At 39.5% G+C, this 17,513-nt stretch overlaps 1 protein-coding gene across 1 annotated transcript in view; it reads right to left on the reverse strand.

The window, feature by feature from the left end:
• The window catches only part of capn5a (calpain 5a), a 30,786-nt gene extending 19,221 nt beyond the window's left edge, over nucleotides 1–11,565 (reverse strand). The window contains exons 1-3 of the mRNA XM_072695310.1: nucleotides 11,487–11,565; nucleotides 6,694–6,866; nucleotides 1,567–1,698 (exon numbers count right to left, since the gene is read on the reverse strand). Coding sequence (XP_072551411.1) covers nucleotides 1,567–1,698; nucleotides 6,694–6,858 — 297 coding nt within the window. The 5' untranslated portion in view covers nucleotides 6,859–6,866; nucleotides 11,487–11,565. The remainder of the gene's footprint in view (nucleotides 1–1,566; nucleotides 1,699–6,693; nucleotides 6,867–11,486) is intronic.
• Nucleotides 11,566–17,513: the final 5,948 nt, after the last annotated feature.

Below are 17,513 nucleotides of genomic sequence, written 5' to 3' on the forward strand. Positions count from 1 at the left end.
CCTTGTATGTAATACAGCAAGTGAATAGTTAGCTCTTGCAGTTGATGTGTTGGAAGCAAGAAAAATGAGCAAGCAAAAGAATCAGAGACACTTTGACAAGCCTAATTGTGATGGTTAGACGACTGGGTCAGAACATCTCCAAAACATCAGGCAGGACTGTGAGGTATTCCCGGTATGCAGTGGTCAGTATCTACCAAAAGTGCTCCACACAAGGACTACTTGTAATTCGTCTTAAGAAAAGGTCATGGGCTGATGCTCATGGAGGCTCATTCTCCCAACTTACAGGACTGCTGCTAATGTCTCGATGCCAGATACCACAGGGTGCCAGACACCCTCAGAGGTCCTGTGGAGCACATGCTTCAACAGGCCAGCATGGGGAGACCTACACTATTTTAGGTAGATGGTAGATTTTAATGTTATGGCTGATTGCTGAATATGCCTTTGTAAATCTGGGTGTGAACAGGAAGTTCTGACCTGCCTAGAAAGTAATCAACGCCTCACCCCGACACACACACACACACACACACACACACACACACACACACACACACACACACACACACACACACACACAATGCACTCTCTGACATCACTCTCTCCGAGGGTTCACCTTAGCAGTAGATCCTGGTTCAGTATGTATTCTGCCTCACTACAGTTAATATTAACTCTGTCGCTTGATCACACAGAGGACACACCACACCATGGCTGAGGCAAGCCAGTGTTTCAGTGTTTCAGTGATTTCTGGACCCCATCAAGGTTTACACCACCACCACAGCCATTCTAGGGTAATATATTCATCAGGCAAACTCATATATAATACATATATAATCCAAATATAAAACATTTATAGGCTGATGACACAAGCAATAATTTATGACTGATTAATTCAGGTTTCATATTCAAATCATTTTAATTATTATTATTCCAATACACAACAAAACGAAAAATGAAAAATAGCCATACCCATGTAGCTAAAGGCCAACATTTTTCACCACTGTGCCACAACTGCAGGGTTGTTGTCATAATATTAATATAATAACAATTGTTGTGAAAGATTACAAGGAACTTACATGATGTTGAACAGTGTACTCACTGTTTAGAATAGTAAACAATGTAGTTCAGTAAACTTAGGTTAAACATGTTGGTTTAAGGAAATTCCTTATATATAAATAAAGGTGTTTCAAATGTTTTTTAGAGAACACCATAGAAGAACCCTTTTTGGTTCCATAAGGAACAGCATTCTGTAATAGAGAGACATTTGAGGTAAGTGAGAAGAAGGTCTGAATAGCTTCACTTGATGTAAAAGCTCTCTACCAATGTAAAGAAACACCTTTAAGAGGGCAACACAGATGGAGGTCTTAAAAGGTACACAATTACATTGGTTCTAGGCAAAAAATGAATAAAATAATGAGGCTCTACCATGTACTGCATGTTACAAATGAGGCATATACCACATACTAGTTGTACAGATTGTATTACACTAATGACAAAGTGCAAAGTGTATCGAATCTGAATACCTGTGTATCATTACACCCCTGACATTCAGAAACACACTGATTTACTCACTTTCTGCCACAGAGCCTCTCTGGATGCGAGGCTGGAGCTGGCAGCCACAAACCAGCAGTTTCCCAGCTGCCCTTGGTGCAGGTCATGGGCACTGATGCCATGAACAAACAGGTGGGGGTCACTACACAGCTCCTGAGAAGGAGAGAGGGAGAGAGAAAATTATATAGATCATTGCTGTCAGCCACAAACAATATCAACATAAAAAGATCAAGTAATTTTGGGGCATTTCTATTGGTCCATTCATCATAAAAATTCTGATAATGTAATTATTTGTTTCATCATATGTCTTTTTACACGCCTCTTGTTCTAGACACGTTTCATCACAAGCTTTTTTGTGAATAATGTTTGATAATAGAATAGAATAAAATGTTATTATTATCATATACATAATAATAATAATAATAATAATAATAAATGGTATTCTTCTTATTATTATTGTTATTATTATAATTATTATTATTATTATTATTATTAAGTATAAGTAGATGTGTGAGACACCCTAATGTATCAGACAAGCAACACAAGTACCTCACTTCATACAGATAAACATTCACAGACACACAGTTCAGCACCAAAACACACCACTAAAGAAACATGCAGTAAGGTAAACACACAGACTAAACTCTGCACAAGTCTCAGCTAACGAGTCTGAAGGACACCTAAGGGAGACGACAGTGCAACAGTGCACGTACAAAACAAACCAAATGTTTCTCAACAGTGCGTGGAGGCGAGCCGGGGGGGCTGGGAGATTTCCACAGGGTCTGGCTGCGGCTGAAAGGCTCCAAACAGGTCCTAAACCAGCAGAGAGCTCCAGCAGAACACACCTACTGTACTTTACACTAATGCTGTTTTCATCTGCCTCATTTGATTAGCTATTATTATTTGTTCACATTTTGGACATTTTTGTTCAAATGTGGACACCTCATTATATATTTAGTTGTTTTTTTATATGGGCAAACATTACATGGAAGCCTTTATAACATCCCATTCGAAATCCATAATCATTAACATAGAGTCGGCCCACTCTTTCACTCTTCGTGGCTACTTACTGTAATTCTTAAACTCTTTCTCTTTTTAATAAAACCACTCACAGTTGATTGTGGAGTATCTAGGGTGGAAGAAATTTCACCAACTGACTTGTTGCAACGGTGATATCCTATTACAGAGCTATGCTGGAGTTCAGCGAGCTCTTTAGAACCACCCATTCTTTAACAGCTGCCCACTTTACACAAATGTATGATATAAAAACTTACAAAAAAATAAGAGAAATGAAACATTTAAACATCAAAGAGTGAAAAATGTGTTTTACAAAATCTCTCGGACCTACTGAATCTCTTGGAGTCTTGATTTGTGAAGGAGAGAAGAGAGACCCAATGAGCTCCACAAACCAAAAAAAATGATTATCCATCCCCATCTCCCCCTCCGCTTAATCCTAGAATATTCCAAGTATTCCCTCAAGCATCCAGAGCCCTCAGATGAACACAGTCAATAACACAGTGTGTGTACAGTCACGGTCATAAGAGAGCCTTGTATCTATGAGTCAGTTACATCATACACTCTTAAAAAATGGTACTTGAAAGGTTATTTTGTAAAGGAAATAGGAAATACCTTGATAACTTGTGTCACAATTACAGTAGCAGGGTTACCACAGCTAGCAACCACCTGGAAAACCATGGCAACCACTAAGCAACACTATTGCAACCACCTCAAAACACCACATCTACCACCTAGCAACACCACTCTACCAAACACCAGGCATTTTATAGCAAGCACCTGGCAAAAATAGTTCAACCTTAGTGACCACAGGGCCTAGCAACCGCCTGGAAGTAGGAAGAACATTGTTTTTCGATTCCTTGAGGAAATGGACTTTTCTAGTCTTATTATACCCCTCTATACTCTACGAAGCTGTGTAGTACCACTCCCTGTTCAGACCGCTGTTAATATCTGCATTTGTCCCAACAAAACCTCACCCACATTGTTATCAATACATACCACAGTGCTCCACTACACTTTGAGAAGGCTCCACCCTCACCAGCCTTGTTTGATCAGCGACAGTCTGCTAACCTTCGCCTGTTCCTTTCAGCCACACACTCTGGTTATGTGCCTGTGCCTTCTGTACAAACACCAGACGACCAGTTAACACTCCAAGGCTCATTACACAATAAGGCGTATTCTTCAGTAACTACAGGGACGTTTGTGCAAATCGGTGGGGCTACTGCTTGGTAATAGAAGTGCGTAATAAAACTGACGTTTAGGTCATTTCAGTGGTTAACAAACCTGACGCAGAATAAAAACACCTAAAAGCCCTGTGGAAATTTCACAGACACAACAGACAGAGATTATAATCAGTTGTGCACACTGGCAACCAGGCCCAACATGAATATTTAATGCTGGAATGTGATGGGAAGAATCATATTGATTTAGCTGGACGGGGTCTTAATGGCTTTAAATGCTTTGAAACCCACTTTTTAAATACATTATTGCTGACGGTGACCAATATTTGCAGGGTAATGGAAATACGATAATAATCATTTGCTTCTGAAATCTCTTTACAGACACACAGCATCTCCAGAACTTTACAGACATTTGTTTTATTATTTGATTGCATTCAGCCCAACAAGAGCGAGGGCATCAGTGAGGTCAGGTACTGATGTTGGATGATTTGTTCTGCCAATGCAACTCATCCCAAAGGTATTGGGTGAAGCTCCATCATTCCAGAGAACCCGACAGCCCAATGATGGGAACTTTATACAGTCGTTTGACACCCCATGAACACCTACGAACATTTAAAGGGTTTGGAAGTCAAATAACTAAACGCATACAAGTGAAAAAATGTGTTTTGCAAAATGTAATTCATAAAAAGGTCATTTTCCCATGAGGAAAACGTTCTGACACCCCCACATGTATGACTAAATGTCTAAAATTCGAATCAGGTGCAGATAATTAGAACATGGTTATAGGGGATCGTGGAGGAGCCTGTCTTATTTGAACCTCAGTCATTGGCGGACAGGTGTACTTGGTGATACTGGCTTGGCAAGTTCGACTCTCAAGTACAAACTCTCGAGGACGAGAGCATGGTCACTTTGCAGTTGAAACAGCAGTGTGGCGCTTAATGCAATCTGGGATTTTTGGCAGTGCCAAGTCCATATAAGTCACGTCCTGACGCATCCTTGATAGGACTAGATGTGAGCTTCTGAATGGAGCAGTTCTTGGGCTGCAACTGATGACGTTTCACAAGTCCACAGGAACACAAGTACAGACGAGAATGCAGACTAAATGAGAATCGGCCATTTAGTTTGGATTGCTCTTCTTTGTTGACGTGAGTGGTAAAGATCACCATGGCCAGATCCCAAGAGCCTGGGAAGGGTTGTTCTACTGTCCGCTAAATAATTGACTATTTTACTGTAAGCAAAAGAACTTCAGGTCAGGCCGTCCCATCAGGTTTAGCCCATACAATGTCAGATGTGACAGCTATTTTCAATAAAATGTAACAATGATGAAATAAATGATGTGGTCACGCATTTTAAAACAGACAAAAACACGCTACTGGATGACAAACACCCGAGGTGCTATTTTCAACAGATGACACTTCTCTAACCTTCCCCTTTTGCTATTTTCAATAGTTTCAGGCATCTGAAAAATTAGAAAGACAAAAATAGTTCATTAAAACTTCCTTATGAGAGTCTAGTATTATTTATAGTCCTCATCCAACACCAGGTTTGATAAATCACTGCTTAATGGTGGTAAAGTTACAGTACTAACTCTCCTACTGCTGAGATGAATATTTTTAAACAGTGTGCTTAGGTGCCTAAAACATATTTTAGTGTTTATCTGATACACATTTGCTGGAATATCAGCCCTCAGAATGGCTGGAGAGACTGAAGCAGCATCATCAGCATTAATGGGATAGTCGGTTTATCTGTGAAGGGTGGTTTTTACAAAACCATCTGTGACCAAATATGCTCTCCTTACATGGTCAAACTTTCCCCCACTCAGATATGAATAGTAACAACATCCCCTACAGCCACCATCCAGTCATTTATGCGTTACAGATCTATGCACTTACAGCAGATACACACACTTTTCTTTCCTATATGCAAGCTATAGCTATATCCATGTAATCTCTCCATACATCATATGCATTAGCCACCAACTGATTAAAATTAGTCAAGGTATACATAGTCACAGTCAATCACAAATCTTCTCTCTCCAAAATGTCAACTTAACAGGAGAGGGAAAAAACTCAATGTAGATTTACTTAGATTTACTTCCAAGCCATTTTGGAGCATTTCTATTGGTTATTTTGACACAATATGAAGTAAAACTGCCAGAATCACAGATTTTAGAGGTGGACCAATATTTCTGAGGCTTTCAGCACATTTGAGAATCAACCACATTAAAAACTTAAGCTTGAACTCCAAGCACTTGCTGCGAGAGCTCACAAATTGCCATGCAGAACTGCACTGTGTAGCTCATACTCTCTTTAGCAGTCTTTGCTAGCTCTATTGATACTCCCTATACTGGGCAGAGTGCTGTACTGTCGAGAGGGTTATCCGGTTGGAGGTGTTAAAAGTCTTCAATCCGTTTTCTGTTCTCAGACTGTTCAATCTGACCAGCTCTCAGAATCTCAGAATTACTGATCCTATATTTGACCAATACATATCTGGGCTCTGACATTTATAACAATATTCTACAAATTACTGCTACTTTTAATGCTACTTTTAATGCTAAAGTAAGAAAGAAGTTGTAGTAGTAGTTAGGAGTTGAAGGAGTACACTTTAAGCAAAAAGAATGATGTTGACTAAATACCCAGGTTGCACAGCCGTTGCGGCCAAACCTGGGCCAAATCCAGCTTTTACATCTGGTCCACATCTGCAGAGAATGACGGCCCAAAAAGTGGAAAAGTGGGTGCTGAATAAACCCTTTACATTTGGTGAAGAACCTTTACATCAACCTTCCTCATCAACCTTCCCAAAACTCCAAACATGGTTTTATGAAGCTAAAATTGGGTTTTCTATGGCGGTGTGTATAATCAGCCCGCCCCAGCTCTATGGCATCACTCAAAGACCCATTTGAAGCACCCTTATTTGTGTAGTGGCATCCCTTTGTCCATCGGGTCTCCCTCACCTTGGGCCTCTTCCAGGTGACCTTGCCGATACGGTTGCCCTGGTAGAACAGCGACTGGTCAACAGGGAGAAAGAGAGGGTCCTCAAACAGCGTCCCTTTCTGCTGGCACTGTTTCCTCAGGGCCGCAAACTGCTGGCCTTCGTAGGGCTTCACCGAGGAGAACATACTGCAGCCTGGAAAGACAACAGATAGCAGTGAATGGACAGAATGCAGGGGAGATAAGAGAGACAGCAGGGGGAGGAGAAACCAAGGCCACACTGTGACAGGAGTGCTGTTTCTTTGTGTGAAGTGAAAGTCAGTGAACAAACCATTTCTACAGAACACATAGAGAACCCTCACTGACTTTGGGAGAATATGGTGTTGTTGATACTGGAGAGCAGATAATCACGCCAAGACTAGTTATGGGAATCAGAGTTGCTACATGAACCAGGTCTTGTGACCAAGGCTTTTCTGTGCCAAGGTCTGCAAAAAGGGAGTTCAAACTGAGCAGGCAAGAAGGCGAAAGCCACAGAGAAGTTAACACCAGTCATTGCTAGCTTTTACGATCTTTACCATCATCCGCTCCCACAAAAACAATCTGGACTCCTTCAGATGAACCACACTGAGCACATAAGCACTAAAATCTTACCATCTACAATCTCTTCAGCTTGCTAACAACACATCCCTCTGAGAGGACACAACGAGAGGACAGCAGCACGATCAGGTAATAATTACAGTGGTTTTGTTACAGTGTTAAAGCTAAGCTACAGTATAATGATATGTAGGTTCTATGAGCCATCACCAGTGCCATTACCTGGTCAGCAAAGGCAGGGCATAGCTTTTTTTTCACAATTCCTACGCAAAAAGGAAAATCAGCATGATTTATTCTGAGGTAAGGTAACAGGGTGGTAAATAGATGGTAAACCCATATCTGACCATTTTTTGCTCCAAACAAAGCCAGCTTCATGTATGTTTCCTTTAGAGGGCTTTATATGCATGTCATTTGAATGGGAGTGCCCAAACCTTTGCATAGGACAGTAAGAGTGTAGATCAAAGGTTTGAAGTCATTGGCATAATGACTGCTTTTGCTTTTTCCAATAATAATAAATATTTAATCAATAAATTGAGTAAATAAGCAGTAATTTAAAAAGACTCCCCAAACTTGAGCATTACTGTATATTATTGAAAATGTTTCTAGACTATGATTATTTTTTTAACATGAAATGCTTATTTAGTTGATGGATATTAATATTTTTCTGCTGCTTTTTTTCTACTAAAACAGAAAAACCATACTGGCTGGTCGCCAGTGCACCATCAGTAACACTGTGGGCTTCTATACTGTCAATTCGCACAAAAAATGAAAAACTATGTCAATCACATGACACATGACTCACTAACACACTTCCTCCAAACACACACATCTCTGTATCCTGTGGCTGACAAAGACTCTCAAACGGTGCTCGACCACAGCTGGCTCAGCAGGCCACTCCTTTTGTGTTTTCAGACTTTTCAGATCTCACTTGACAACCAGCGAGACAGGGAACCTGCAGAACCCGAACAGGAGGCAAGGATTTGCTCCCAGTAACAGCAGAGCAAACACAGGCCTGTTGTGTGAGAGATTACTGAGGACTATCCACAGTGGTCCCCCACCCAGGAAAGAGCCAGTGTTCTATGATATGTTCAATATGATTACCAATCCCACAACATGGTAAACACTTCAATACTCTGACAAACAGGCTGTCCCCTGATTAAACTTGAGACGGCAATCAATGGATTAAAATCAAGAATTTGTCATTTTTCACTCTCTTATTTCAGATGACCTTATAATCTGAGACACACCAATTAGTTAATATAATATATATATAATATATAATAATATATAATTAGTCATTTATATGTATATATATATTTATCTTTAGTTATAAAGTATTTTAGTTATAAAGGTATGTTTGTTACATTTTTTCCCAAATGTATTGTTTGACTTAAAAGCTGTCAAAATAATTGTCTGAAAATGTAAAAAAATCTGATTTTTTAAATTAATATAGAAAAATATATATTTAGATATTCAATAGTAACAGTTTTGATAGTGACAATCTGATACCAGATTTTGTTGAAATGGTCTAGCATTATGCTAAAGCTATAGTTAGAGGTGGGCAATATCATCTCGTGATCGATACTGAAATCATCAGTACATTTTAAAAAACAGCATGTTTCACTGTTGTGAACACTGTTAAAATTTCATTATAAATGGACCAATAGAAAGGCTCCAAAACCTAACCTTTATTAGGAAAGAAAAGGAGAGAGACAGAAAGGACTTGGTTTGAAAGATATGGATTAACATTTGTTTAAAAGCATTAATATATTTATTTATTGTCCCTTTAATTATTTGCATTTTTATCATTTGTTTCATCTGTATGTTATGTTATTATAATATAATATAAATATATAATTATAATAAATTATAATATTTGCTAGATTCATTTATACATCAATACAGCCATTGTAATTGATATTTCTGATGTGTGACCAAAACTGTATATTTGTCTGCATTCTGCATTGCCTGTTTATTGTTTTGGAAATACAAATATTGTTGATACATAAAAAAAAATGCTCCAAACTGGCAAAATGTATATTTTTCCACTGATTTTCATTAAAAGTTATTTATTAAGATATTTGTCTTCTCCAACATTATCTACAACTGTATTTCTCAACCATGGTCCTGGAGGCCCTCTGCCTTGCACTTTTTACACACCCGATCCAACTAACCAGCTTCTTAAAAGCCTATTATTGGGTTCAAGTGGGAGTGTTACAGCAGGAAATGCACTAAAACGTCCAGGGCAGTGGGCCTCGATGGCCTGGGTTGAGAAACACTAATCTACAACATACAAGGTTTTATTTAGTAGCATACATGATCTCACACTCTTAGAAACAATTGACTTAGAGTCAATTATATTGAGTATACATTTTATATATATATATATATATATATATATATATATATATATATATATATATATATATATATATAGTGGGGCAATATGACAAAATTCAACATGATACATTTTTATGATACACTATGTTCGCCACTCGTATCGCGTACGAAATGATATTCTTTACCATATCACCCATCCATAGTAAAATCCTTTGGATACTCATGATTAAAAGATGTTGCCTGTGTGTATCTGCTAATATTAAAAATTTCTGTCTAACTCAATCGATAATAATACTGATAAAAAAAAAGGAGCTGCTCTAGAGAAACCACCAAATATTTGACAGCTTTATGCAAAAACTCGTTAAAACAACAACAATAAAGTTTCACTGAAGATTTAAGATAAGTTTAATGCAGGGTGTAACAATACAGCCCATATCATATTATTCTGTATTGTGATTAGCATGTTAGCTTAGTCCATTAAGAGCATTAGATTAACATCAAATCATTAGTGTAAATTCTCACAGCCCTAGATTCGGTCTAAAATGCGCTGGCAGGGCGAAAGGATACATGCAGGGTGTACTGAGACAAATAGTCCACAAAGTAAAGTGGCCTTTTTTCCCCAGATTTGCATCCATTGTAGCATCTACATTACATATCAAACTCAGAAGACACATACTGTACATGGTGGTCGTAGGATCACTGGTGGGTTTGCGTAATAAATAAACAGGCTATATTTGTATTGTAGTTATGGTGACTCTTGGTTCCATTCACCTTCACTGTTAAGAGATTTTGTGTGGGCTAGATTCTCCACAATTTTCCATTTCACACCAAACCTCTGAAAGACTGTTCACATTTTCATGATTTAATTATTCCGAAACTCTGAAACACCACCGAAATTCCCCTTTAACATTTGGTGTGCAAAGTCAAAATTCTGGTATTACAACAAGCAGGACTGAAAAATCCAGCTGACAGTGAGCGGAGGCCAAAGGAGACACCCTCTCAGTGTGAATTATCCATTGCTAAACTGCTCCGCAAGTCGAGACATTAGACTGCGTTGCATAAATGGCATAATGGCACACAATGGTGTTTTTCTCAGCCGCCTGTAATCAGGTGACCACAGGATGCAGCTCAGCCGTCCTGCGGTGTTAGCAGGGATAATGAAAAAAATGCATCCATGCTTCAAAAACAAGCTTTTCTGCAGATCTGCTTCCAATTCAAGGATCTGACTTAATCTGACTGTGGGTTTATTTGCCTGATTACTCCGTCCTGATCCTCAGTGTAAAAACAGAAGCTTCAAAACTAATGACAGACACGCCTGAACCTGTTTTCCCACCTGTACAGGTATCACTGCTTGCCTCCAACCTGTCAGGAGAACCCAGGCCTCTCAGCTGACTCACATTTAAGCAGCCTGGGGTTTGGTTTGAACCACCAAAGCACAGCTTTTAAATAAGGGATCTGATCAGAACAGCGAAGCAGACTTGAGAAATGGGACCTCACACAGGATGTCCAAATGGAGAAGCTCTGTCTTCTGAGACATGGGTGTGTCTTCTGCAATCCTTTCATGCAAACAATCAACAAAAGCAACTATTTGCTCTGATCACTAACTACACTCAGACTCCTCCTCTCCACTGATCCACTGAGTTTGCAGGGAAATCAGGCAGCCCAGCTTTTCTCGCCTAGTATTATTTTCTGGCATTTATAGCTAAAAGAGGAAGAAATTAGAGCTCAAAATAGGTTAAAATACATAGTTAGCTATAGACAGAACCGTGTTCCTTCCACTGGTCTGAAAATGCCCCCACGTTGTGAAAGCTGAGGTCTGGGCGCAGACTAAACCTGAGCTGTTTCACGGCCACTTCTTTAGACAGACACTGAGCTCGGTTACCTGTACCGTGTCCTCCTTCCCACTGCTTTCCTCCCCTGGGACTCGATGGCGGAGTTTTGCTCTGCTGGGGTTTCCTTGGCTTGGTTTGGTTTCTTGTGATGAGTCTCCACCTTCTTTTCGTTTTTGTTAACCCACCCGTATTCACACAAGCCCCGCCTCCTCGCTGTGATTGGGTAAAAAGGTCACACCCGCAGTCTGCCTAGTCTATTATATTTGTTATTATTTATGTGTTATTGATACTTAGTCTATTCTGTTAAATATGGTTATATCGTTTGCCATTTTGCACTTATCTGCTATTTCTTCAAAAGTGGCAAGACATAAACAAGCTGGGTAAACTGGTCAAATTGGTGGAGCAGCTTAGCTCTTGACCAGCACCGGTTTAGCTGGTCCAAGCCAGTCAACCAGCATGACCAAGCATGTTGACCAGCAGGACCAGCATTACCACGCTGGTCAACAAGCATGTCCACTCTGATCATACTGTTCGACTAGAATGACCAGCATAACCAGCTTCACGGCCAGCTTGGTCAAGTTGGTCATGCTGATAAAACCAGTTGGTCCATTTGAACCCAAATGAAAACATGTTATGATGGTCAACCAGTTCAGTCTGACTGGCTGGTTTACCAGCATCGTTGTTTTCGCCTGGATTACCAACTTTTCAACCAACTCTATGGCCATCAAAACTAGATTAGACCATTTAAAAACCAGCTAACAGCACAAACTGGTCTTGATTTTTTATTGTAATATTAGCTTCATTTTCAGATTTTTTATTACAGTTGTATCCTCACATACATCCACTGTGTCCAAACTGCGTGTTTAAACACATTAGAGAATGGTTTTGTAGTTATTGTGAAATGTGAGGTCCACTGGAGCCTACGGTTTGTTAAAGAACATGACATACGTCTTAAATGTCCAATCAACGTGCGTACCGTGAACTTCTAGCCAATTATAGCGCAGGAGGGCGGGGGTTCCGGAAAACGGGTAGAATGACGAGCAACGCGGGAAGCATGAGGCCCGTAGTGATGTCTGCGCATGCGCACCTTTTACTATGGGTAAACAAAAAGGAGGAATGCAGAGCTGCTGAATTTCACTGCTTATTAATATATATATACACGTTTATATATTAAATATATGTGTTCATGTAATATAATGTGTGTTATTTTATCATATTGTAATAATCATACTTTTAAAATCGTACATAATGTTATAATTATATTATACAGGTTTTATACAGTTATAAAGTTGTATGCTTTTCTAAGAGTTTCTGCGGACGAATGTGTATCATTGTATGTCATGTAGGGGAGAGATAAGGTAACAGCAGTAAAAAATAAATAAATAAATAAATAAATAAACAGCTTCAGGCAGTGTACGGCTCAATGGTGACACCTCGTGGCGCATGAGTAACAGCACCATTCACAATTAATGACAACGGTACAATTAATAAATACTGCCTATAAAAAGTATTCACCCCTTTGGATATTTTCCCCTTTTATTAATTTTATAGATGGAATCACTGTAATTATGATTTTACCCTTTTACATAGTAATGTACATAGTGCGTAGTAATATACATAATAATGTACGTGGTACATAGTAATGCACATAGTACATAATCATGTTCATAATAATGTCCATGAAATATATATATATATATATATATATATATATATATATATATATATATATATATATATATATATATATATATATAATGTAAAATAAGTGACTGCATAAATATAAAAATAAAAATAAAATAAAAATATTAACCACCTTTTGAAGTGACTGACCTAACTCATGATTACTACTATTAAACTGATGCTGCCACCACTATGGTTTACAGTGTGGATGGTGTGTTTGCAGTAATGTCCATAAAAACATTGTTGGGTGTGGACATTTGGTGGGGAGGAACTAGACTGGGGCTCCATATTAATACCTACAGAATTAGAATGGGATCTCACAAAAGCTCATGTAAGAGTAACATATAGGTGTCCCAATACTTTTGTCCATGAGGTGTAAATCCACCCAGGTCATCTTAATTCACTGTATATGGTATGTATGACTGGATCTGTCGAGCTTTGTAAGCTCTGAGAATCTTGCAATGCTTTTAGTCAGCCATTTCATGCACTTGTCACATATACACTAACAGGGCACTTTAGTAAAATGTTATCTAATTGAGCCAATCCAAAGAATGAAGGCTAATTTGAGAGCAAAAGGAGGCCTTATCCAGTACTAGCTCATAAAACAGTGCTCAGGGCAGTGCTATTATAATATTAATAGAGCAGTAGGAGTAATGTTGTGTTTCTGTAGCATGTTTCACTCATGCTCAGACACAGGTGAGATGTATGCTCATCTGTATCTCTGTAAAATTCTTTTTCTCAGCAAAATGTTAATCTTTAAACACGACACACGAGATTGGGATAATGTGTCATGTGAGGATCTGTACTTTACACCTCTTTTAGATGCACCACTGCAACTGCACTGGGATTAAACGTTGAGCTAGGTCTATCTGACTGCACTGAGGAGGCAGGTATGACTTTCTTTACAAATGTTTCTGCTTAGACTAAATCTTAAGAGTGTGCTGCTAATCGGCTAATCATAAATATGTAAAGACAAATTCATCCCATATTAAAGGGAAGAGTCAGACCCTTTGTGCACTTAAACAGAAATAGAATATGATTTAGGTCATCTTGTCCTGTTTCCATACCAACATGATCTGTGAATTTTGACAGCCAGACAGATATTTCCCCAGATTTACTGTGAAGACATCATGTACATGGTAAGTCCGATTGATTGATTGATTAATTAATTACTGAGCTGGTGATAGAGCACCATTTTAAAGCCCATCAACAACTCACAGTGGGAGCTAGCCAGGCTAAAGTAAGGCCTCCAAACATGGTGTAGGTAGTTTCACATTCTGCTCCTCTAATTAAGACCCTCAAAGTAAACTTGAAACAGAAAATAATGGTACAAGGCAGGCGTTTCTAATAATGTGGCCAGAAGGTGAAAGTACAAGGTAGGTGTTTCTAATATTGTGGCCGGTAAAAGCCAGTGTGAACACATACTCAAAGTCTCTGAGTGAATCAAATGCCAACAGGATGAGTTAAACACCTTGATATCAGTGGTTGGAACACTGCGTTATTGATGACAGGGTTGTGGGTTCGATACCTGGGTTTGCCTGCTAGGCTGCCACTGTTGGGCCTGTGAGCAAGGCCTTCCTTGCCATTTGTAGCAGAGGTGTGTACATTGCATTAGTCGGCTGGATCCATTTAGCAAAAAAACTAAATGCACTGGGTTGTGCTCCGGGCTCCCCTACACACTGTGAACCCTCCCCATGTTAACCAAATACATACCTGACTTCACTGCACTGCCTCTTTATCTAGAAAAGATGGAGCTAGAGAACATGTCTACAAGTCTACTCCTACTTTGGAGCCTAGCGTACATTCTCACTTCCAGTGGATCTGCTGCAGTGAGTCTGAGTGACTTCAATGAAATAAGCTCCAAAATGAGTGTGGACATTCTCACGGCTCAACAAACGCCACTACACATCAGGCCAGAAGTCACTGTTGACGTTCAGGCGGGAAGCACAGCAGATCTGCAGTGTGATGTGACCAGTGAAGGTAAACAAGCTGTGGTTCTGCACTGCATTCACCTCCATCTTAGCTGATTAGGAGAACGCTTCCCTTTCTAGGGAAGTCCAGTTAATTATATTTTTTATTATCATTATCTCATCATCTCAACTTAATTTTCTTGTGATCTCAACAAAACAATTTCTCTTGAGATAACAATAAAAATAAGTTGTGGTCAGAAGATAATCGTACACCTCATGACCTTTCTGAACTTCCAAAAGTTTCTGACCACATTCTGTTATCTATAAACATTCATTTTCATAAAGCAACCTGAAGTTTTTCAGAGCTTCATCCATTAAAATTTACGGCATTTGGCCAACGCTCTTTTTCAGAGTGAGTTACATGTGAATCATGTTACGCTGGTTGGAGACTGTAGACTTAGTGGAGTCTTACCCACCAAATGGAAGGAATATATATCTGTTAAACAGATTAATATATATATATATATACATAATACTGTATATGTAAATGTATATGCTAACTATGTATGTAGTTCAAAATGTATAAGTACATTTCTTATAGCATAGTGTAATTGTGCTCTTAGTGTAGTGTGTACAAGAGTAGCGTAGTGTGGTATGTTGATTCTATGTGCCAGAGAATCAAATCTTAGTCTGCCATAATGAAGGACATATCCGCTACGCTACTCCAACCATCTATTTTTATCCTACGATGTCAGAAGCACATTTATCATTTGCAGATGACCGAACATGTTTGAAAACCATAGATCATTCAATCCACTTTATCCACGTCTTCCTGGGACATCTACTATCAGAAATGTTGACGTGGTATTTTCTGGGGGATGGTGCGGTGTTCTGTATCATGCAAACATAACACAGGCCTGTCACCATCCTTTATGAATGTGCAAGTGTGCTCTTAATGTACAGTAAATCTGACAGTGTGTTTCTATGAATCTGGCCCAGTGGATCACACAGTGGATCACACTGATTACTGAGGGTAAGGCTAATATTGTGTGAATTCTGTTCTATTCTTGGGTCTCTAGGACTGGTAAAATGGTGGCGGACCCCGTTTGGAGCATTTGGAGATGGACCGTTTAGAGACAACGATCCAATTAACGTAAATAATGGAACACTGAGGATCCTAAGAGCCACTTCAAGCCACATGGGACTGTACCACTGCCAGCTAGTAGACAGCAGGGGTACAACGGTCATTCCATATAGAGTGAATGTGGTGGATAACAACAAGCCTGAAACAAGGCTCAGAGTAGCCAGAGATGCACAGAAAACAAACGAGCATGAGCTGGCAGCAGGTGTAGTACCAGCAGTGTTGGTCTCCTTTGTGGTTGCTTTTACACTCGGTGCATTCAGCAGACCCTACGTGATCAAGTGCCTGCAAAAAACCCGGGCCAAGATGTTGCAGAGAAGAAGCTGCTGCACACAGAGAACAGGAGGCATAGGCCTTTTCAGAAAGACCACCAACAAGACGGCCTCTGTGTTTGAGGATTCGGGGGCTTCAAAGGCATCTACGCCTATTAAGCCTCCTTCAAAATGGTTCTGGTCAAAGAAAGAGAACCAAGAAGATGACGTTGAGGAGATCGAGATACAAGCCGAGGCACAAAACACACCAGAAGCAGAAGAACAAGATGAAGGACCTTGTATACAACGCAAGCGGAGAAGCAGAGTCATTAAAGTGTACAACTACGATGAGGAGGGTAAGAGGTATGACCACCTTACAGAGCCAGAGGTGGTGGTGATTGAGGAGGAGGAGGAGGAGATTGAACCCAAGCCCAGACACAGAGTGATGTCTCTGACCAGACTCAGTACCATCATGAGCCAGGTGGAAACTCCTGATTTCTCTGCGTCCAGAAAACCAAGAGACAACAGAGCAGCCACGGCAGACAGCACACCAGATAACCCTCCTCAGACACAGACCTTAAAGTGAAAAAGTCAAAATCAGAATACGTTCAGAATGCATTAGCTAGTATAAGGCCTTATCAGAATGACAGCTAATGCTAACGTGGCTAGCATTAGCATCAAGCAATTGTATAAAAGCAAACTTAAAGAGTTGTTCAACATTTAGGGGTAGAATTGTTTGTTTTTTAATTTTATGTTATGCTAAACTACATTTGCATAACTGTACACAAGTACACAACTGTAAACAAGCAATGGAAGCTGCTTGTTAGCATCATGCTAGCTTACTGCTTGCCAAAAATAATCTCACACTCGCCTCAAACCATGTATAGTTGTTCCGTAATCTCTAATAGATTTGTGTATGTGGTTTCTGACATTGCATGACTAACTGTTATCTATAAATCTGGACTGGAAGAGTTAAACAAACAATGAATCTTGCTAGCTAGCGAACAACCAGTGGGATCTGCTTGTTAGCACCATGCTAACGGCATGTCTAAAACCATCCAATCCATGTTTAGTTGTTCAGTAATCTCTAAC

The sequence above is a fragment of the Salminus brasiliensis genome, chromosome 13, assembly GCF_030463535.1.
Source record: "Salminus brasiliensis chromosome 13, fSalBra1.hap2, whole genome shotgun sequence".
Classification (NCBI taxonomy): Eukaryota; Metazoa; Chordata; class Actinopteri; order Characiformes; family Bryconidae; genus Salminus; species Salminus brasiliensis.